We start from the raw sequence: 20,646 nt of genomic DNA on the forward strand, positions 1-20,646 counted from the left end.
TCCTGCAGAGCAGTTCCCTGTGGATGAGGGAGGTGATCCAGTCCCTGCTCTCCTGGTACCTTCTGGGGCTTTGGGGACAGCCCCATGCTGGGTCAGGGCTGGGTTTCTGAGGCTTGGGAAGCCAGAATTTCCCTCCTTGCCTTAGTTCTGCCTCTTCACTTCAGCAGGGGGAGGGCTGACCTGAGAATGTTTTCCTACATGAGCAGTGTAGTGCAAGCAGACTTCAATCTTGGGGGGTTTTTTAATTAATATTTTGCAAAGCCACATTAATTCCCCCCCTCGTTTTCCCATCCTCAGCACTGGGGATGGGGGCTGTCTGTGCAGTGTGTAATCTGCCAGCTTCCCTTCTTACAGATGTCACTTTAATTGCCTCATCATTTGTTCTGCTCTTAAATAAATAGCAAGTGAGGAAGGAGAAGGCTGAGCCAGAAGAGAAACTTGTGACCAAAATGGGTCTTACCAGGGAAATGTGGGGTTTGTCTGAATCAGAAAAGATGTCAGGAAGAATACTTGCAGCATGTCTGAAGAGGCTTTGCTCAGGTGAACTGATAATGACACTTTGTGTTTCTTCATTATTCTCATCTTTGAGGATGTAATTCAACATGGATCTATTTTTCCCTAGCCAGCCCAACTCATTCTCATGGAGTTTTAAGGGATATTTTACTTGGCCTGCACATCAGAGTTCTTCCTGACTCCAGCACTGAGAGTTTCCAGCCTTGCCCTTCAGGATCAGGGGGAAGTTTTTTGAAATATTAGAACCATAGGGTAGGAAGTAGCAGAGGCTTACAGGGTTCCTGTAGAAAACAGGGTTTTCCTGAGAGAAAACAGCACGGAAAGGTGGTGGGAATTGTCAACTCAACAGTGAAACTGCATCTCTGTATTTATAACCTTAAATATAATGAGGATTAACTGGGCAAGAATTATCTCAGAGTTTGGGAGTTCTTTGTAATAAGCAAAGGAGGGCAATATTTCAGAGCTTCTTAGCAACATATTGCTTTACAGAGTGAATCCTGGATAGTTTTATTGGCTACTAAATCACTGGTGCTTTCCTTTCTCTCAAGTCAGGGGTGGAGGAGCCTATTTCATTTAACAGCCTCAGTGAAATTAATACATTTGCTTGGCATAACAACACCAAAGGCTTTTTTCCAAGTGTGATTGCCTTGGTTCTTTAGCTGCACATCATCTGTAAAGATTTCAGTGATCTTAAGGACAGATTTCTGCTGGTGTTCTGGGGGGTGTTCTGCCTCAGGTTGTGTCCAGTAGCTCCTTATCCATGGTCTTGGGGATCTTCTCAAAGATTATTCCTTAGGACCTTGATGCTGCTCTCCATGAACTCTATGAAAGATTCTGCCTGTACCTGGGATCTTGTTCCTGATATAAATGGACTCTTGACAGTACAGTGAAAGTGTGACCTCAGCAATACAGTTATTTTTCTAAAGATGTTTCTCTTTTTCAGGTGTTTACTTTTGCAGATGACAGAACTAAACACATGGCTCTTGGGTGACAAAACCACTTCTCAATAAAACCAGAGCTGAAAAAAAAAAAAAAAAAAAAAAAAAAAAAAAAAAAAAAAAAAAAAAAGTGTTCTGTGACTATTTTTGATTATAAGCATCCTGAAAGCTGAAAACATGGTTGTTCTCCAGAGCTTTAAGCTGAATGCAGACCAGAAAATGAGTGTGGGATCAGTGGGATCAGGAAGGGCTGGGGATGTGGTGATGCAAATCCAGCTCTGTGTTGGGAACATCTCTATGTGGAAGGAGCATGGGAGAGGGGCAGGAGGTGCTGCTGAGGTCTGGAGTTGCCTTTTTAGTTCCTCCAGTGGCTGGGAGGAGGCATCTGCTCAGCTGGGAAATGCCTGGATCAGGTGCAGTCTGGTGATGGAGGAAATCAGGGATTTGGTGGTGATGGAAATCAGGGATTTAATGGTGATGAAATCAGGGATTTAGTGATGATGGAGGAAATCAGGGATTTAATGGTGATGAAATCAGGGATTTGGTGGTGATGGAGGAAATCAGGGATTTGGTGGTCTTCTCTAACACACTTTTGCTTGGTAATCTCGGGATGTGGTGGCTCTCAGGATCTGTGTCTCAGGTTTTGTTTGTTTCTTTTTTTGGCAAGGGGGTTACCAACCCTGCCCCATCCTGCTGTCTCTGCTCTCCAGGAGGAACCTGTGTGTGGTGTTTGGTGCTGGAGGAAGGAGGTTGTGTCCCCTCCTGCCTTCCCTTGAGCAGCTTATGCCTTGCTTCCCTTGTCCAGACTCCAGTGTAAGAGGTTTAGGGTGCTCCTGGGGAGCAGGGATGTTCCTGGGGGCTGTCACTGGTGCTGAGCAGTTCCAAGATGAAACCAGACACATATTTATGAGGAACAGCTTTGTGTCATAAACCTGGTACCTGCTCCAGACTTCCCTGGAGAAAAAAAAGTGGGCTCCTTGCCTCAGATTGTGTAGACAAGAGGACAGCAAATGCAAAGGGGTTAAACCAGGAATACTTTTCCTGTAGTAGAAAAGAGTTTCTGTAGTTTTAATTGTTTAAAATAAAAACGCAAACCACCCCACAGCCTTGTAAGTCAGAAGCTGGGCACAGGGCAGAGCTGTGGGGCCATGGCAAAGCCTCTGCCCTGGGAGGATCCCAAAGCACTGGGGGTCACCTGGAACCATCCCTGCCCATTCCTGCCTCCTGGCAGCCAGTGATCTTCACTGAGTGGGTAAAATATTCCTTGGTGTTCCCTCTCCCTGTCCTCAGGGCTGCAGCCATGGCCAGGGGAGCAGGCTGATGTTTGGGATTGTTTGGGTTTTTTATTTCCTGGGCTAAAAAATTCCCTTTACAGATGTGCTGGAGAAACCCCCCCAAAGCACAGGCACACAAAAAAGCAGCTGTGGAATTTGCCACCACAGTTGCTGAGCAGCAAAACCCAGCAAGTTAGGAGCATGAGAATATAAAGTATTCAATATATAAAGTATTAGATGAAATTCAAGCTGCTAATCAAAGGCAAGGGGTTTTTTCCATGAAGTTACTGCTGTGCAGGACATGTTTAATTCCAAATAGTCAAAGCAAATCCCAAGGCAAAATTCAGCAGCTCTGAAGATCTTGATCCAGGTTTCCAGCAATAAAAAAAACCCTACTTAGGAATGTATTCTTAGATGAGTTTGTGTTGAATGTTTGCTCTGAGCAGGAAGGATGGTGTTACCTCTTCAAGGATGCCCCTAATAGCAGCTGGATGTAGTTTACACTGGGTTTACTTTTCACATAGTTGCAAATAGAAGACAGACTTTAAAAAATGGAAGAAAAAGAAAATAAACAAAACAGAAATTGGGCATTAATGGCAGGGAGTGCATGGGCCATTTTTAAGCTGTTTTTCAGTGGAGGTTCTGCCTGCCAGGGCATTGCCTGTGGGATGCAGCCAGCAGGCAGGGTGCATTCAGCCTGCAGGGTGTTTGTAGGAGATAACATTTCATGGAGCATCTAAAAACCCTGCAAAGTTCTCAGAATATCAGGAGCCATGGAGCAGCTCTGGTATTTTTTCCCTAATTCCCTAAACCCTCCTGCTCAGGAGGTTTCATTTCCCAACAGCCACTCAGCACAGGGGACTCGAGGTGATGAACCAGAACTTGCTTTTTTTCCCCCCCTCATTGTTGTGTAAACAATATATTGCTTGGAGAAATGACAATAATTGGGAGAAAAGTGGCTGAAAATGAGCATAGACTCATGGAATACAATAGAATTACCAGGGTTGGACAAACTAGAATGCTGAAGCAGCCTCTTCCAGGTTTCTAGTTGAGGGGATGTCTGCAGGGAGTAGCAAATCCTCTTTGTTTTCACCTGCTGCATTTTGCATCCTGCAACCCCACTTGGTTTGGAGGAGGAGGAGGAAGAGGAGGAGGAGAAGGAGGAGAAAGAGGAGGAGGAGGAGGAGGTGGTGCAGGGGCAGCTGCCATGTGCAGTCTCCTGGTAAATTGGGCCCTTGGGCTGCCAGGCCTGCACACATCCCCTGGGGCTGCTTCCTGGGAGCTTCTGAAGAGATGACAAGGAGAAAAGAATTGACTGTGTCAGGGTGGCTTCAAAGAATTCATCCCTTTTCTCATCATGGCAAAACAACCATGAGGGGAGAGAGGAAAAAAAACTCCCTTGGGGGCTGTGGGGAGGAGGCAGCAGCATGAGCATCCCTTGGTGTTCCTGTAGCCATCCTGTAGGGGTGGCAGTGGCTGAGCTGGGTGATGTTTGGGTAGCTGTCCTGTTCCTTCTTGGTTGGATCACCCCGAATCAGCTTGGGTGGACTCAGGGGTCCTGAAGGTTCTTTCCCACCCTGAGGGCTCTGATCAGTCCCTGAAATACCCCTGCAGTGGGGGATGGTGCTCGTGCATTGCTCCAGAAATGAAACTCAAGTGCCTGGCACTGCCAGGGTGGTACCTTTGTGGGCTTCTCTCTATGTGCTTCACCAAATCTGGATGTTTTGTTACAATAAATCAGGACCAGGGCAGATTCTCACCCCCGAACACACACGGGCTGTGTGTGTGTCATGGACGTGGCAAAGCTTTGTGTCCTGGCCTGCTCAGAAGCTGTTCTGATGAGAGTCCTTGAAGCTTTTAGTTCTGATGTTGTTAAATGCAGCCATATAATACAAGGATTACAAAACCTGCAGCTGGTTAAGAGGGCAGAAAGTGGTTTCCCTGCCAGCTCCTCTAACGGGGCAACACCAAACAAGAGAGTCCTTGGGTTGGTTGGGTTGGTTTTTTTTTTTTCCCGCTGACATTCTGAGAGTAATCCAGGTGTTTTCCTCACTCTCTTGCAGTCAATGAGTTCACAGTGATCAGGAAGAAGTTCAAGTGCCCCTACTGCAGTTTCTCAGCCATGCACCAGTGCATCCTGAAGAGACACATGAGGTCCCACACCGGGGAGCGCCCGTACCCCTGCGAGATCTGCGGGAAGAAGTTCACCCGCCGGGAGCACATGAAGAGGCACACCCTGGTAAGGCTGGGGACACCACAGCTCCCCCTGCCTCTGCTTTCCGTTTTGGGGGGTGCATTCCTACACTTTGCTTGCCTCATTGCCAGGGCTTGAGCCAGCAGGGGTGTCTCCTTCTCTGGGGGCTTTTTCAGCCCCTGTCTGGATGCATTCCGGAGTCACCTGCCCTGGGCTTGGTCCTCATCTAACAGGGGGGTTGGACCCTGTGATCCTCAGAGGTCCCTTCCAACCTCTGTGGTTCTGTGGTCCTGTGGTCCTGTGATTCTTTGGTCCTGTGGTTCCATGGTGCTGTGGTTCTATGGTTCTGTGAGCCTTTGGTCCTGTGGTTCTGTGATTCTTTGGTCCTGTGACTCTTTGGTCCTGTGGTTCCATGATCCTGTGGTTCTGTGGTTCCATGGTTCTGTGATTCCATGATTCTGTGATTCTTTGGTCCTGTGGTTCCATGGTTCTGTGATTCCATGGTTCTGTGAGTCTTTGGTCCTGTGGTTCTGTGGTCCTGTGGTTCCGTGATCCTGTGGTTCTGTGGTTCCATGGTTCTGTGATTCCATGATTCTGTGATTCTTTGGTCTTGTGGTTCCATGGTTCTGTGATTCCATGGTTCTGTGAGTCTTTGGGCCCGTGGTTCCGTGGTTCCGTGGTTCTGTGGTTCCGTGGTTCTGTGGTTCCGTGGTTCTGTGGTTCCGTGGTTCTGTGGTTCCATGGTTCTGTGGTTCCATGGTTCTGTGGTTCCATGGTTCTGTGATTCCATGGTTCTGTGATTCCATGGTTCTGCGATTCTTTGGTCCTGTGGTTCTGTGATGCTGTGGTTCCATGGTTCTGTGATTCTTTGGTTCTGTGACTCTTTGGTCCTGTGGTTCTGTGACTCTTTGGTCCTGTGGTTCTGTGAAGCTGCATCAGGTGGAAATCCCATCCCAGAACCAACGTGCAGGAAGCACAAATAGTAGTTTTGACACCAAAAACCTTGTGCTCCCCAGTTCCTCAGCTGATAACCAAAGACAAAAGGGACTGTTGTAGTTTAGCTCGGGTTAAAAAGCTCATTTTGGGAGTCTTTACATAAAATCTAAGTGTAGAGGAAATGACTTGTGTCCTTTGAGTCGGAGCATTAAGGTAAAAGCAAGATTAACATCTTCCTAATGGCATGTTCAGATTCTGGAGGCCAAATGCCATTTCTGTGTTTAATACTCAATAATTTGGTGACAAGGGGAATAGGATTCATTCCTGCTCAGCTGCATCCAGTAACATGGCTCACTTCAAATGAGGGACTACACTGTCAGTGCTGGAAAAGAGGGAGAGAGAGAGAGAGGTGGTCAGGCTTTTAACAGATGCTTGAATGATGTGTTCTTTTAGTACCTGTTTTATAATTTCTTTTTGTCTGTGGCTCTTTCAGCCTGTACTCTGCACCCTTGGCCACCTTCTGTAGTGGCATTCAGCTTTTCATTCCTGAAAATCATTCTTCTCACAGATAAAAATGAGTGGTGCCTACAGGTCCTGTCAGATGGCTTTGACCAGCCCTGTCCAACTGCTTTCAAAGAAAGAGCTTGGATGGAGCTTGAAAAAATAAAAAATAAAAAAAAAAGACAATTATTTTTGCTTGATGTGGTCGAAGGACACGGGGTGAGGAGTAGCTCAGAGCAAGGAGGACCTGGAGCCAGAGGACATGAGAAGAGCTTGAGGGCTTTGAGCACAGCTGGGGCTGGTGCAGGGCAGGACCTGAGTGAGTGTCCCCTGGGGGTGAGGGCTGAGAGGGGTCACTCTCTCCCCTTCCTCAGCACCTTGAGTTCTGGGGGAGCAAGGAGCAGGGTTATGGACAATCCAGGAGCAAGAGGAGGAGGTGATCCCATGGTGGGACAGGAGTGGGGACCTGGCCTGGCCACTGGTGTAGGAGCAAAGGAAGGATTGTTCCCCACACTGTGTGTTTGACCAGCAAAGCCTTTCCTGTCTGAGGATGGAAAGAGGAAATTGAGTTTAAAAAGAGGTGATGTGCCACCAGTGTTCTCCCTCTGGTTCCTGCCAGCAGTAGGATCAGGAGGCAAACCACTGAATTGTTGGGACATTAACAGTGGATTGAGGGTGGTTGTTTTGCTCTGGTCTACAGAGAACCAGTGCTGGTGATGTCTTTATTTTTTTTTTTTTCCTTTTCATCATTTCCCTGGTGGCCGTGGTGCAGTGGCACTGCTGCACCCCAGCAAAACGAAAAGAAAAGGGGAGAAAAAAAATCAAATCACACAAACTGCTCTCCAGAGCACTGGTTGGATGATGAAAAAAAAACCCAAATAATACAAATTGCTTTCCAAAGCACTGGTTTGGTGATAAAAAGGGAGTCTCAGGAGGAGTTTCCATGGGGTGACACCACCTCAGGGTTGAATCCATCACTGGGGGGTTTGAGTTCCCGAGGAAAGGCTGTGATGGGTTTGCATCCCTCCATCCATCTCTGCTGGCCCTGACTTTTCTCCTCCTCCTTCTCCTCTTTTGCCAGGTCCACAGCAAGGATAAAAAATATGTCTGCAAGGTCTGCAACCGGGTGTTCATGTCTGCAGCCAGCGTGGGGATAAAGCACGGGTCCCGCCGGCACGGGGTCTGCGCCGACTGCTCCGGGAGAGGCATCGCCGGGCACCTGGAGCACAACGGGGGGGAAGGGTCCCCAGAGGAGTGTTACCCCGGGGAGGGGCAGTACATGGAAGACCCGGATGACATCAAAGTGGAGGGAGATGAGGAGATGGGAGAGGACGACGACATCAAGTGGAAGGATGAGGTGGGCATGGCCCAGGATGATGTCATTTTAGATGACGAGAAAGACGTCGACTCTCCCCAGGAGCAGGACAACTCTGGGGAGCACGAGAAGGATTTTACCTGGATTTCTTAGGGATTTGGGGCCTGGGAATGGGTGTGGGGGGGGGGGTTGGGGATTTGTTTCGCTCTGTTGTTTGTAGGGGGAGGGTGGGGCGGGGGAGGAAGGAGTATGTTGGAAAAAACTCAGTAGCCTTGTTGTCGTCCATGTGTGCAAAATACTCTTGTGTTTTCTAAACAAGTCCTTCTCTGTTCCACTGGGTGCTGTCTGAGCAGCATCCCTCCCAGTGACACAACTGACTTGGCCTCTTTGCCTTCCCCCTTCTCCCTCCACCACCAGCCCCGACCTCAGCCCGGCTGCATGCGAGTGAGGAGGAGTTTCTGGGTGCAGCCTGAGCCCTCCCACCCTTCCCACCCCCAGCCCAACACCGGGGAGATTTTAGTGTCCATAGCCAGGGGGGGTTGGGGTGTGATTTTTGGTGGTGGTTGGTTTGGTTTTATAAACACTTTGTGTGCTACAATCCCAGCAGCAGTGGAGTTACAAGGTTAAGGTGTGAGCAAACTGATGGATGTGTTGGGAGAGCTTCCCTGGGTGCTCCAGGCCTTTGTGCAGAGTTATTTAAAGAGAGGTTTTAGTCATTTTTATGGAGCCAGAGAGATCAAAAGGCAAGTCACATTACAGCCTTATGGATTCTTCCCTGAGATTCCAAACTTCCAGAAGAATCACCATCAGAGACAGATTGATCATGATGTTTCCTGGACCTCCTGGCATCTCCCTGTCTTCCAGCCTCGGTTATCAGCAGGTGCTGAAATCCACGTTGGTGCTTCCAGAGGCACCTTTGCTAAAAAGGACACAGGTAATTCTCTACCTGGAATTCCTACAAATTGATCACTTTCCTCCCTTTGCTCAGCTGCCTTTTCAATAAATATTATGCAAACCCGAGGCACTGAGTGAAGAGCCAGGTGAGAAGCCAAGGGGAGGAGATCCCAAGGGGGTGGAGATCTTGCTCCTCCTGTCCCACAGACATCAGTGGGGCCAGGCTTTCACCTTGGGGTGTTTTTTTTTTTCCTTGCCATGCTAAAAATTTCCATCCATCCCTGGTAGGCACAACACCTACTTAATTCACAAGGAAAACCTTCAGCTGTGCTGGTTCCACCTCCGTTTTCAAATGGACATTTATTTTTTTTTTTTTAATTCTTTTAAAACCAGAACCAGGTTTCTCTCCCCTTGTCTCCTTGCAGACTGCTGCAGGCAGTTGGGTTCTCCTGGTTCCTCTTGGCCACTGTTGCCTTTTTTCCAGCTCCAGCTGAATGACAGCAGCAAGGAAGCACACGGAGGGGTCTTGCTCCCGAGCAGCAGTTTGTTTTACCCTTCACCACTTTGCTTCTGGTGCTTTTTTTTAAAAAAAAAAAAGAAGAAAAAATTAAAAAAAAATAGCTGGAGACCTCACTCTTTCCTTGCCATGGAGCAGTTTTATACGATGTCTGTGGTGATGGAATCTTGCCACAGAAGACAACCCATTACCAGAAAGCCAAATGACTTAAGGTGCTATTTTTTTTCCCCCTCTGTGGGGTGGGAAATGTCTGTGCAGGTCTGGGGATCCTTGGTTGAAAAGCAAGTTTTCAGGAGCAAAGGAAATAAACAGCATGTTGTGCAGTAAACCCCAGGAAAGCAAAGAATCTTCAAGGATTTAAGCCACTAGGTGCCAGGATGAGGTGTAGGAGCCTTGATCCTGGCCCCCCCCAGTCACTGGGTTTTTATCCATCCCCCATTAAGTCTCATCCCTGGTTTCTTTGGGTCCTTTCTCTGCTCCTCAGTTCCCTGGGAGCAGCCACCACCACCTCTGCCTCCCCCTCCTGTCCCCAGCAGCTCAGGGCTCTGCCTTGGGAGCTGTGGGGAAGGATGGATCTTCCCTAAAATCCCTAAAATCCCCCAAATCCTCCCTTTGGCTCCTCCAGCACCATCTGCTGCAGCTCCCTGAGGCTGAGGGATGGGCAGAGAGGGGCTGGAGGGCTCTGATGGGGGGAGCAGGGAGGTTGGGACATGCAACCCAACCTTTATTGAGCTGTAAAAGCAAAAAAACAACAACAAAAAAATTCTAATTTTGCATTTTAGCTCCTTGTGAAGCCCTCCTGCCCTGTTGGAAAAGCTGTAAACAAACCCAGAGTTTTACAATTGGAGCTTTGTAGACTTTTTTTGGGTTATTTTGGGGTTTTTTCCAGCAGTTGTAGAGGGTGGGGTGGTCCCAGAGTGAGGTTGCTGTTCCCTTCCCCTGACTTCTGCTCTGTATTTATTGTCATTTATCCTGTAAATATGGAAGGGAGGGGATGGGGGGAGAGGGCTCTGAGGGCCTGAACTGGCAGCCTCACCTGTTCCGTGTAGACAAATACAGTGCTTCAAAGAGATCCCAGCTTTGCCTTTTTATATGTAAAAATCTATTTAAAAAAACAAAAAAAAAAAAGGAAATTTTAACCCCCCCCAAGCTGTCCCAACCCCCCCTCAGTTTCTGTGACATTCCTGCTCACCCATCTGCTCTGATCCTGACTCCTGCATCTGCTTGGGGCGTGCAGAGGAGGAGCCTCACTTTGCAATCAATTCCTTTGGGAGTATTTTATGTGTGATTCTTCTTTCCTGTTCTCTCCTTTTTTTTTTTTTTATTTTTAATTTCTTGGGGGGCAGGCAGTGAGCCAGTGGCTTTCAGAAGTGTTTCTCCCAGCAGGGCCACTTCTGAAACTCTTAAGAGACAGGGATGCAAAAAAAAAAAAATAAAAAAATATATATATTAAAGAAGAAAAAAAAAAAAAGGAGAGAAACCCAGCAAATGGTTAAATCATTTTTATTCTACCCCAGCACCTGCTGCTTGCTGATTCTTGCACCACATCAACCCCTTCTGCCCTTCTTGAAGTGCTTGGGATGGAGCTGGTGCAGGACTGGGGATGCAGGAATTGCTCTGGAGGTTTCTGGGAGCCAAAGGAAGCATCTGGGATTTTTTATTTTTATTTTTTATTTTGATGCTGAAACTTTATAAACCTTCCCCAGTCCCTCCCTGCTCAGACCTCTCGGATCTGCTGCCTATGCAAAACTTCTGCTTCTTGAGATCTCACCCAAACCCCAGGGATTTCGCCTCTTCTGGCCAACACCAGGACCCTCGAGCAGCTTTGTCTTTGTATTTCCCTTCAGGGCTTTGTACACTTCACCAAGTTCCCTTTTTTTTAAGTTTTTCTAACTCTCTCTGTGTGTGTGTGTACATAGGGATATATATATACAGGTTTAGTTTAAAACAAAACCCCCTTGCAGGTGAAGAACTGACAAACCTCTTCACAGTTCTTTGTGGCTGATTTTTTGTTTTTAAGCTTTCAGACATCCTTGTAAATGTCCCTGAGTTTATTATCCTCATTTTTTAATTATTATTATATATATATATTATTTTTTTTTAGATACAGTGTGCCAGGAGTAAGGAGCATTTCCAGCTGGTTTTTCCCCCCTCCTGGGTGTGCAGAGCATCCTCCTGCCCTCTGGAATAAATCCCCAAGGCCCACGCTGAGTCCTGCAGGGCTGGGGCAGCTGCTGCACCCCAAACCCCACAAGCTCTGGGGGCACTTTCTGCCTATTTATTTCCAAAAACAAAAAATATATTTAAAAATCCCATTACCCAATTCTGTGCATTCTGAGGTCACTTTGCAGCCTCAGGGCTTCGGGGGGAGGTGAGAGGTGGGGAAGCCCCTGGGCAAGGCCCTTTCCCCCTGGTTTTTTTTTCCTTTTTTTTTGGGTTTTTTTGGTTTTTTTTTTTAATTTTTTTTCTTTTAATCAAAAATCAGTGAACTACACAATGAATATTTTTCATTTTTCACATCCAAGGAACCCTCCCCCAGCATTTGGGCCCCTTTGCTTTCTCCCACTCCCCTTCTCCCAACCCTTTCCTCTTGCTCTGGGGCTCTGGGCTGGGGGCTCAGTTGTTTCCCCCCCCCGGGGCTGAGCCCCCTTCACCCCCCCAGTGTTTCCCATTTTGCACATTTGCCCTCGAGGAAAGAAACTCCATGAAAATAATGCAAAAACTGGAATTTCTTTTGCAATAGTATGAAAAGAGCAGCTTCTTGTAGCCCATTCTGTGGCGTGCACCTCCTACAAAAGCCATAAATGGTCCTCTTTAGGTTTTAGGTTCTATATTTCAGGGTGTTTTGGGTTTTTTTCTCTGCCTTTATGTTTTTTTTTTTATAGTTCTGCCTAGTCAGAGTGCAGTGTCTATGCTTTCATATCTATTTATTTTTCCACACGCTTTAAACCTGTCCCACAAATAAAGCTAAACAAACAACCAACCAGAAAAGGGCAGTGTTTGAAGATTGGTCATTATGATTATTATTATTATTATTATTATTTTTGCTGGGAATATTCTATATTATTCTGACTTTATATTAATTATTATAAACCTGTGTTTGTACTGGAGATGGGTTTCATATTTTTTGGGGGGGGAGGGGATGGAGGAGAAGTTTCATCAGCAGGAGGCAGTGGGAGAGTCCTGGCTCTGTTGTTCTCATTTTCTGTAAATGTAATTTGGGTAAAAAAAAGGACTTTTTATTTCCTAGTTGAGCTCTGGGTTCCTCGGCTGCCTGGCCATGCCAGAGGTGTGCCTGGTGCTGAGCAGTTTGTGATGGGATTCCAGCTTAGACACACTTGCCAAAAACCCAAGAAACAAAACAACCAACCCAGAAACAAAACCACAAACCAATCAGTCTCAATAAATGGGGAAATTGCTGCTATCATTTGGCCTTTTTTTTGGTTTTTTTCCTTAATAAACATTATTTTTTTTTCCCCCTCCATCTTGCAAGGTTGAATCCTTCCAGGGGCCACGGGCACCACCCAGGGGCAGCCCGGAGGTGCTGCAGGGATCAGCAACACCCCGTGAGATGGGGGGGTGGGAAATGGGGGTCTGAAATGGGGGGGATTCACCCCAAAATTCTCCTTTTAACCCCCCCTTGGCTGGGGGTGATGCTGCCTTTGCCTTTCCCTCCCCCTTTCCCATCCCCAACAGGAGGTGCAGCAGGAAAGGGGGAGGGAAAAGCTGTTTTAAAGAAGAAAAATTAAAGAAAGAAGAATAATTAAATAAAAAAAGAATTCAAATATTTATTTTTTTTTTCCTTCTTCTTCTGGATCTTCTGTCCCCATCCTTGCATGGGGAGGGGTGGCCTGGCCAAACCCCATCCTGAGCCACTGCCCAGGCAGGGGAGTGAAAGGGTGAGAAGGGAGAAAGGGGTTTTTGGGGAGAAAAACAACAACAACAAAAAAAAGGGGTTTAGGGAGGGGGGGGAAGGGAATAAAGGCCCTTAAAAACCTCCCCTGGCCCAGGGCTGGAGGGTGACAGCACCAGAGCTGCTCTGCCCACAGGGGCCTGGGTGGGAGTCTTTAAAAATATGGATTTTTCATATATTTTATTTAAAAAAATAAAAACACTTGGGGGGGGGGAAAAAAAAGGGGGGAAAGAAAGGAAAATAAACCAAACAACAACAACATGAAAAAGGGAAAAGGAAAGAAGAAACCTCTTTGTGCAGTTTGGCTTAGTGCAAATGGGTGCATTCCTGCAGGCACTTCCCCGAGCATCGCCCGGCGGGAGCTGCTGCTCCCCAGGTACAAAAAAAAAAGAAAAAATAGAGAAAAAACACGATAAAAAGAGTAGAAAAACCCCCTGAGGGGGGGAAGGGGGGGAATGGGGGCAAGGGAATTGGGGGGGTGGGGGGGAACAGGCACCCACCTCTGCCCTGGGCACAGGGGGAGCAGGAACAGACCCCAACCCATTCCCAGCCCCCGGCACAGCTCTCGGAGCGATGGAAGCCCCCAGCCCCAGGGGGGGTCCCCAACCCCCTGCCAGCCCCCCCCAGGGGCAAAGTGGGTGATGGGGGGGGGGGAGGGGGCAGATTTAGCTTATTTTTCCAAGAGAAAAGAAAAAAAGGGGGGGCAAAGGGGGAGGGGACACAAGCTCCGTGGTAAGGTGTGTGTGGGGTGTGCATAAAGCTGGTTGGTTTTTTTTGGGGGGGGGCCATTCCCTGAGTCCGGGGGGGCCCCGGGGTGGTGAGGAGGAAAGGGGGGACACGGGGGAGGGGGGCACGAAGGCACCTCGAGTGCAAAATGTGCAAGAAGGGGAGGGGGCAGCGCCGGGGGTGTCAGTCGAGGAAGCGCTGGCACGCCTTCTTCCAGCGGCACGCCGTGCACCACAGCTCCCGGTTCTCCATGCCGTACACCTTCCGGCACTTCTTGGCCTCCCCCCGCGGCCTCCTGCGGGCAGAGGGGACACTGTCACCCGTGGGAGGGGACGCAGGGACACGGAGTTTATGTTGCTCATCCCCTGGGGGCGGGGGGGTGGAAGAAGGGATTGGGGTCCTTGTGTTCGGGGAATGGTGAGGCTGCAGCTCCTGTCCTGGGGTCGGGGTTGGGCTCCGGGAGGAGCAGGAGATGGAGGGGATGGAGAGGATGCAGGGAAGGGGCTGGAGGGCATGGAGGAGGGGCTGGAAAACATGGAGAAGGGGTGGAGAAGTTCTGAGGGCCCTGAGGTGTTGATCCTGGAGCAGAGGAGGCTGAGGGGAGACCTTGTGGCTCTCTGCAACCCCCTGAGAGGAGGTTGGAGCCAGGGGGTGTCGGGCTCTGCTCCCAAGGAACAAGGGATGGGACAAGAGGAACTTTTGGCACAACTCAAGTTGTGCCAGGGGAGGTTTAGGTTGGAGCTGGGGAACAATTCCTGCCTGGAAAGGGTTGTCAGGGCCTGGCCCAGGCTGCCCAGGGCAGGGCTGGAGTCCCCATCATCCCTGGAGGGGTTTCAGAGCCTGGGGATGTGGGGATGAGGGACATGGGGTGGCCTGGGCAGTGCTGAGGGGGAAGGGTTGGACTGGATGGGCTCAAAATCTCTTTTCCAACCCAAAAAGTTGTCTCCTGAGGGGTGAGGGTGTTGGTGGCTCACCTGGGGACACTGGGTGGCTTGGGTGTCGGCGCAGCGGGGGACACGGGGGGCTGTGGGGGGAGGGGGCAGCCCTGCCAAGAGAAGCCACGGGTCAGCTCCTGGGTCTGGGTCAGCACCAGCACCCGGGGGATCCGGGGGGGTGACGGGGACACACAGAGCCCCCTCCCCACCCTCACCTGGTAGGCGTGGTCGGTGTGGACGTGGCAGAGGCCGGGGGGGGCCGGGGGGCTGCAGGGCGACGCCAGCGCCAGGTCGGGGAGCGGCAGCGCCGGTACCGCCGAACCCGGTACCACCGGAGCCGGGACCTCGGGCCCGGGGAAAGCGGGCGGTACCGAGGAGGTGGGTGAGACAGGTGTGAGGCTGGAGAGCCCGTCGGTCAGGGAGTCCACGTCCACGTCCAGCTCCGTGTAGTAGAAATCCTCCTCGCCGTCGCTCTGCTCCAGGTCGGCTTTGCGGCTGTGGGGGGAGCAGGGGGGGGCGAGGGGGGTGGGTTTGGCTTGGGGGGCTCTTCCCATCCCTGTGGCAGAACCCTACAGAGGGTACTGGGGAGGTTCTGGAGGTTCTGGAGGGGGGATCCCAGTGCTTACCCAAGGTGCACGGTTCGGATGTGCTTCTGCATCCCTGAGGAGCTGCTGAGGACTTTCCCGCAGCTCTTCCACAAGCACTTGAACATCACCTTGGTGGAGTTCTGCAGGACAGGGGCATCAAGAGGGCAGCCCCATCCCTGTCCCCAGTGTCACACCCTTTGTCCTTCACCTTCCCATCTCCGTGGGCACTCCCATCCCCATCATCCTCCTCTCCAGCTCTACTGTCACCCCTGGGGCCACCCCCATCATCGTTCTCGTTGTTATCCCCATCACCCTCATCCCCACCCCTAAACTCACCCTCTTCTTCATCCCCATCCCCACTTCCCCTCTCCCCAACCTCAGCACCAACCCAACATCACCCTCATCCCCATCATCACCCCTATCCTGACCCCATCTTCATCCTCCTCCTCATCCTCATCCCCAACCTCAAACAGCTCCAGCCCCCTCAACACCCCCAGCCCCATTCCCCTCTCCCTCTCCATCCCACCTTCCTCTTCCGTGGGATGGGCTCTCCAAAGACAAAGTGGGTGCTGTCAGGCTCCTCGGGGCCCTCATCTGTCAGCGGGGTGGGCAGGAAGGTGCTGGGGACGTGGCTGGAGAGTGGGGGTGAAGGGGTGGAGGGCGTGGAGCGGTCGCTGGGGGGATCCCAGCTCCAGTCCCCACTGGTGTTGCTGCTGCTGCTGCAACTGGAGGACATGGTGGGCACCTCCTTCCAGACCTCACCCCCGGGCTCTGCTGAGGAAGAAGAAGGTCAGGTCCTGCCAGGGGACACGTCTCCAAGGAGGAAGGGGGCAGAGCTGTTACCTGGAGCGGGGGTGGCTGGAGGGTGGCCCAGCACCAGGGGGCTGGTGGAGAGACTGGTGAGCACCGTGGCTGCCATCACCTCATCAATGCCAGCCCTGCCCGACAGCTTCCTGCAGCAAGAGCACGGGGGGGGTGGGGGTTATGGGGAGGCTGGGACCCTCCATCCCCCCCCCATCACACACCAACACGCCAGGACACCCACCCCAGGGAGGGGCTTGGGGTGAAATGAGACATAGGGTCACCTATGGGTGCCCCATCCCCTCCTACAGATCCTGGCAGGTCCCTAGTATAGGACACAGGTGACATAGAGTCACCCATGGGTGCCCCATCCTCTTAAGCAAATGCTGGCATGTGCCAGGTATAGGACACGGGTGGCACAGGGTCACCCATGGGTGCCCCATCTCCTCCTACAGATCCTGGCAGGTCCCTGGCACAGGACACGGGTGACATAGAGTCACCCATGGGTGCCCCATCCTCTTAAGCAAATGCTGGCATGTGCCAGGTATAGGATACAGGTGGCATAGGGTCACCCACTCCAGGGAGGGGCTTGGGGTGAAATGAGACATAGGGTCACCTATGGGTGCCCCATCCCCTCCTACAGATATTGGCATGTCCCTAGCATAGGACATAAGTGGCACAGGGTCACCCATGGGTGCTAAATCCCCTCCTACAGATCCTGGCAGGTCCCTGGCACAGGACACGGGTGGCACAGGGTCACCTGTGGGTGCCCCATCCCCTCCTACAGATATTGGCAGGTCCCTGGTATAGGATAAACGTGGCACAGGGTCACCCATGGGTGCTAAATCCCCTACAGCACATAGTGGCAGGTCCCTGGCATAGGACAAACGTGGCACAGGGTCACCTATGGGTACCTCATCCCCTCCTACAGATCCTGGCAGGTCCCTGGCATAGGACAGGGGTGGCACAGGGTCACCCATGGGTGCTAAATCCCCTACAGCACATAGTGGCAGGTCCCTGGCATAGGACAAACGTGGCACAGGGTCACCTATGGGTACCTCATCCCCTCCTACAGATCCTGGCAGGTCCCTGGCATAGGACACGGGTGGCACAGGGTGCCCCATGGGTGCCCCATGCCCTGCAGCAGGTAGTGCCACATCTCCAGCATCACCCCAACCACCAATCCCTCTGGGGAGGTGTCCCTTATCCCTAAGCCATCTCCTTCCTAATTTTTTACCGGGGTACCGGGATCCCGGCCGAACGCAGCGCCAGGCACCGCTCCAACCCGGCATCCAGCATCCGCAGCATCGGGTCCCGGTTCGATGGATCTCCCAGGCGTGGCAACCAACCCCAGAGAAGATCCTACAGGACAGATCCATGCTGACCACCGGATCACACACCGGGACGGGGGGGGGGGGGGGGGGGCGGGGGGGCCGGGGGGGGGGGGGACCCCCCCCCCCGGCCCCCCCCCCGCCCCCCCCCCCCCCTAAAGTTTGTCCCCGAGCGGCGCCATTTTATCGGCGGGGAAAGTTTGGTGCGGGCCGCTGTCAGCTGTCACCACCCTTCTCCCCTTCCCGGTTCCCTTCCCGGTGTCCGTCACCGCGTTCTCCTTCCCTTCCCTCCTCCTCCCCCCCCCACCACCTCCATTTTCCTCACCCCGCGCCTCCCCGGTTCCCCCTCAGCCCCGGTACCTTTGGGGCGGTGCCGGCGGTTTGCGAGGAAGGAGGGGGTGGAATATCGCGAAGGCGGCGGCGGCGAACGGCGGGCAAGACGACGGTGGACGGACGAGGGGGCTCCATGTGCGGGGGGGAAGCGGCCGAGCCCGGCGGGGCCGGTGAGGGGAGGGGAAGGGGTGAGGAAAGGGAGGGAAGGGGAGAAGGAGGGGAAGGGAGGGAAGGGGGGGGGGGGCCCCGCGGTCCGCCGCGCTCGGCCCGGTGTCGGCGCCGGCCAGGCCCCGCCCCTTTCCCTTGTGCTGATTGGTTAATGGCGAAGCCGCCGCCGCTTTCCGCGCTTTTGATTGGTTCCCGGCAGCTGTCGCTCAAGGCGCTTGGGACACGCCTCTCCCCTCACGACACACCCCGCCGGTTCCCCCCCTTCCCTGTCGCGACACGCCCCCGCCGGCCGCGGCCATCTTCGGCCGCCCCGCCCTCCCGGCGACCCCCGCCCCTCACGCCCCTAAATCGACCCCGGCATTGCACCCCCAGATCCTTAGAGACCCCCCCACAAGGGCCTTGTAAAGCTCCGACGCTGACGGGAGGTGCCCGGGATGTCCCTTCCCTCTCTTCCCGCCAAAGACGGAGGCTCCCCGAAAGTTGCCGAACTCCCCCTAAAAGTTGGGGTTTTATTCCCCCGAGGCAAAATTAAAGTTCTTCCTCGAAAAGTGCAGCTTGTAGGACTCCCCCAGAAGTCCTCCGGCTCCTTCAAAGTTGAAGAATAGAAACTTACGGCGTTAGAACTTGTGGGGGTCCCCCCAAATGATATCCCCCTCCTAAAGCCGTTGGGCTCGGACCTTCCAGGGAGCTGCAGGGCTCCTCCTCAAGTGATACACCCCAAAAATCTGCAAGTCCCCCACCCCCACAAGTTCTTTCCAACGTTTCAGACTCGTTGGATCCTAAAAAGTTGAAATGTCTCCCCCAGACGTCTGGATTTTTGGGGTGCATGGGGGCATTGGGGACCACGGGGGGGTCTGGAGGTATCGGGAATGCTCAGGGAGCTTCCCACCTCCCCTTCTCCCCCTCTCCTGCCCCCCAGCCCCCTCTCCCCGGTTCTGCTGCTGTTTAATTTACCACTCCGAAGGCCGGGACAGAGTCCGTCCGGGCTGTCCTGGACGGTGGCCCCCGCCTGTCCCCTCCCCCGGCACTCCTGGGCTGTCCCACACCAGTGTCCCCCCTAGCTCGGGGCCATGGGGGTGCTGGGGATCCCCTTGCTCGGGGGATGATGTCCCCAGCCTGGCAGAGGGGCAGGTGTCACCCCTTGTCCCCTGCCCTCAGAGGTGTCACCTCCGTCCCGCGGCGGGGCCAGGCGCTGCCGTAAGCGTGAACGAAAAACAGACAAACAAAAAACAAACCACCCCCTCCCCAAAAAACCAAACCAAACCAAACAACAAAACAGCAAACCGGGAAACCCTTGTGAATAGCTAGGCTGTCACCCCGGCACGGCCACCCCAGACGGAGGGCTGTGTCCCCCCGGGACACCCGCAGGGGACCCGGAGCATCCCCGGGGCTGGGGGCAGAGGAGGAGCAGCCTCGTCCCCCTCTCTCTCCTGTCCCTGGGGGGCTCAGGTTAGCGCAATCCCGGAGGAATTATTCCCGAGCCACCTCTCCTCCCCCCGAGAGGTGACAACCAGCCCGGGAGGGACCCGTGCGGTGGCCCCGCTGCCGCCCCTCGCCCCGGTTTAATGTTTAACGGCGGCCGCAGCGCTCCGGGTTGTGCAACCCCCCCGGGGATCGCCTGCCCCTTGCACAAGGGCTCCGGTGCCACCAGCCCGACCCTCTTCCTGGGCAAGCTGTCTCCGCAGGGTGACACCGCGGTGCTGGCACCCCTGGGAGGTGTCCCCGCGGTACCGGGGTGCCGGTTCCACGCTGGGATGCGGTACCCCGCTCCCGGGTGATGCTGCAGGGGGGAGCCGGGGTGCTCTGCTGGGTGCTTCTGAGGTCAAGTGGGTACAGAGATATGGGGGGGACAGAGCTGCGGGGGACACAGCAGGGTGACAGCACGCAACAGGTCATGTAGCACCCCGCAGCACCCTGTGACATGCAGCGGAGGGTGCGGTGTGCGCAGAGCTCCTGCTCGCTCCCCCTGGTGGGAACCGCACCGCGTAGCACTGTCCCCACGCAGCGTGACAAGGACCCTGTCCCCAGGGGGCACCCGCACACAGATGTCCCCAGGGACGAGCAGGGATGCTCCGAGCCCCAACCTCTCCCCTCGCCCTGACACCAACCCGCAGCTTTCCCAGCCGGATCACAAGACCCCGAGTGAGGGTCAGGATGGATCTCTCACTCACCATCCATTTTTTGAGCCTCCTGCAGGACTCGAGGCACATTTCCCACCGCCTGGAGGAGCGGGAAGTTTTTTTTCCTCTGATTTAAATGCAATCCCAACTCTCCGGAGCCCTGCAAGCAGCACGGGAGTTACCAACAGGGGGACTTCCCTGGTGCTGGTGGGGCAGGTTTGGGAGAGGCTTTGGCTACCCCCAGCTCAGGAAAAGCAGAAGCAGAAGCTTTTCCTGGCCCGGGGGCAGCCCTTCCCAAGCTGGCCTTTCCCTGAGGAAGCAGCACAGGGGTATCCATGTCCCAACCCTGCCAGAGCAACATCTCTGGTCCTGCAAGGACACGATGTTCCTGCATGGGGTGGCCCAGCCCCAAAGGCAGCTCCCGGGGGATTCAGGTAGCATCCAGGAGGGACCCAGCCCTCGAGGGCTGTGGGATGGAGAAAGGGAGAAAGGGAGAAGGATGTGGGCAGGGACAGCGTCGGGGGGAGCTCAGACGCCAAGGCAGCAGGAAGAGGGTGGCAGCAGCAGCAGCAGCATCGGCACCAGCCGCCCCTCACCGTTTTCTATCGTAGTCCTTATCTGGCAGGGGGATGGGAGCAGCTGCTCCTCCA

General features: G+C 53.1%; 2 protein-coding genes across 6 annotated transcripts in view; one reads left to right on the top strand and one right to left on the bottom strand.

Annotated features, from left to right (window-relative positions):
- Positions 1-7,830, top strand: part of ZBTB46 (zinc finger and BTB domain containing 46) — a 45,675-nt gene extending 37,845 nt beyond the window's left edge. For all 4 annotated transcript variants that reach the window (XM_030463149.1, XM_030463148.1, XM_030463151.1 and 1 more), the window contains exons 7-8: positions 4,789-4,964; positions 7,438-7,830. In XM_030463149.1, the coding sequence (XP_030319009.1) occupies positions 4,789-4,964; positions 7,438-7,824 (563 nt within the window). In that variant the 3' untranslated portion in view covers positions 7,825-7,830. The remainder of the gene's footprint in view (positions 1-4,788; positions 4,965-7,437) is intronic.
- A 5,984-nt stretch (positions 7,831-13,814) lies between these two features.
- SLC2A4RG (SLC2A4 regulator) lies at positions 13,815-17,917 on the bottom strand. 2 transcript variants are annotated; one of them, XM_030463039.1, is made up of 8 exons: positions 17,736-17,917; positions 17,282-17,406; positions 16,087-16,196; positions 15,770-16,014; positions 15,283-15,383; positions 14,872-15,151; positions 14,696-14,766; positions 13,815-14,016 (listed from the first exon to the last, which is right to left on the bottom strand). In XM_030463039.1, exons 1-8 carry the CDS (start codon positions 17,841-17,843, stop codon positions 13,905-13,907), a joined length of 1,152 nt encoding a protein of 383 aa, XP_030318899.1. In that variant the 5' UTR covers positions 17,844-17,917; the 3' UTR covers positions 13,815-13,904. The 2 variants fall into 2 exon arrangements, with proteins under 2 accessions (XP_030318899.1, XP_030318898.1); XM_030463038.1 differs by having other exon boundaries at positions 15,770-16,017.
- Positions 17,918-20,646: the final 2,729 nt, after the last annotated feature.

Source organism: Calypte anna, chromosome 20 (genome assembly GCF_003957555.1).
Source record: "Calypte anna isolate BGI_N300 chromosome 20, bCalAnn1_v1.p, whole genome shotgun sequence".
NCBI classification, from domain to species: domain Eukaryota; kingdom Metazoa; phylum Chordata; class Aves; order Apodiformes; family Trochilidae; genus Calypte; species Calypte anna.

Excerpts from the sequence above, each read along its gene's own strand:
- SLC2A4RG (XM_030463038.1), bottom strand. The coding sequence starts at position 17,843 with ATGGAGCCCCCTCGTCCGTCCACCGTCGTCTTGCCCGCCGTTCGCCGC. Across the intron at positions 17,407-17,735 it reads CCGCCGGCACCGCCCCAAAG|GATCTTCTCTGGGGTTGGTT; the intron begins GTACCGGGGCTG and ends TCTGTCCTGTAG. Across the intron at positions 14,017-14,695 it reads AAGCCACCCAGTGTCCCCAG|GAGGCCGCGGGGGGAGGCCA; the intron begins GTGAGCCACCAA and ends CTCTGCCCGCAG.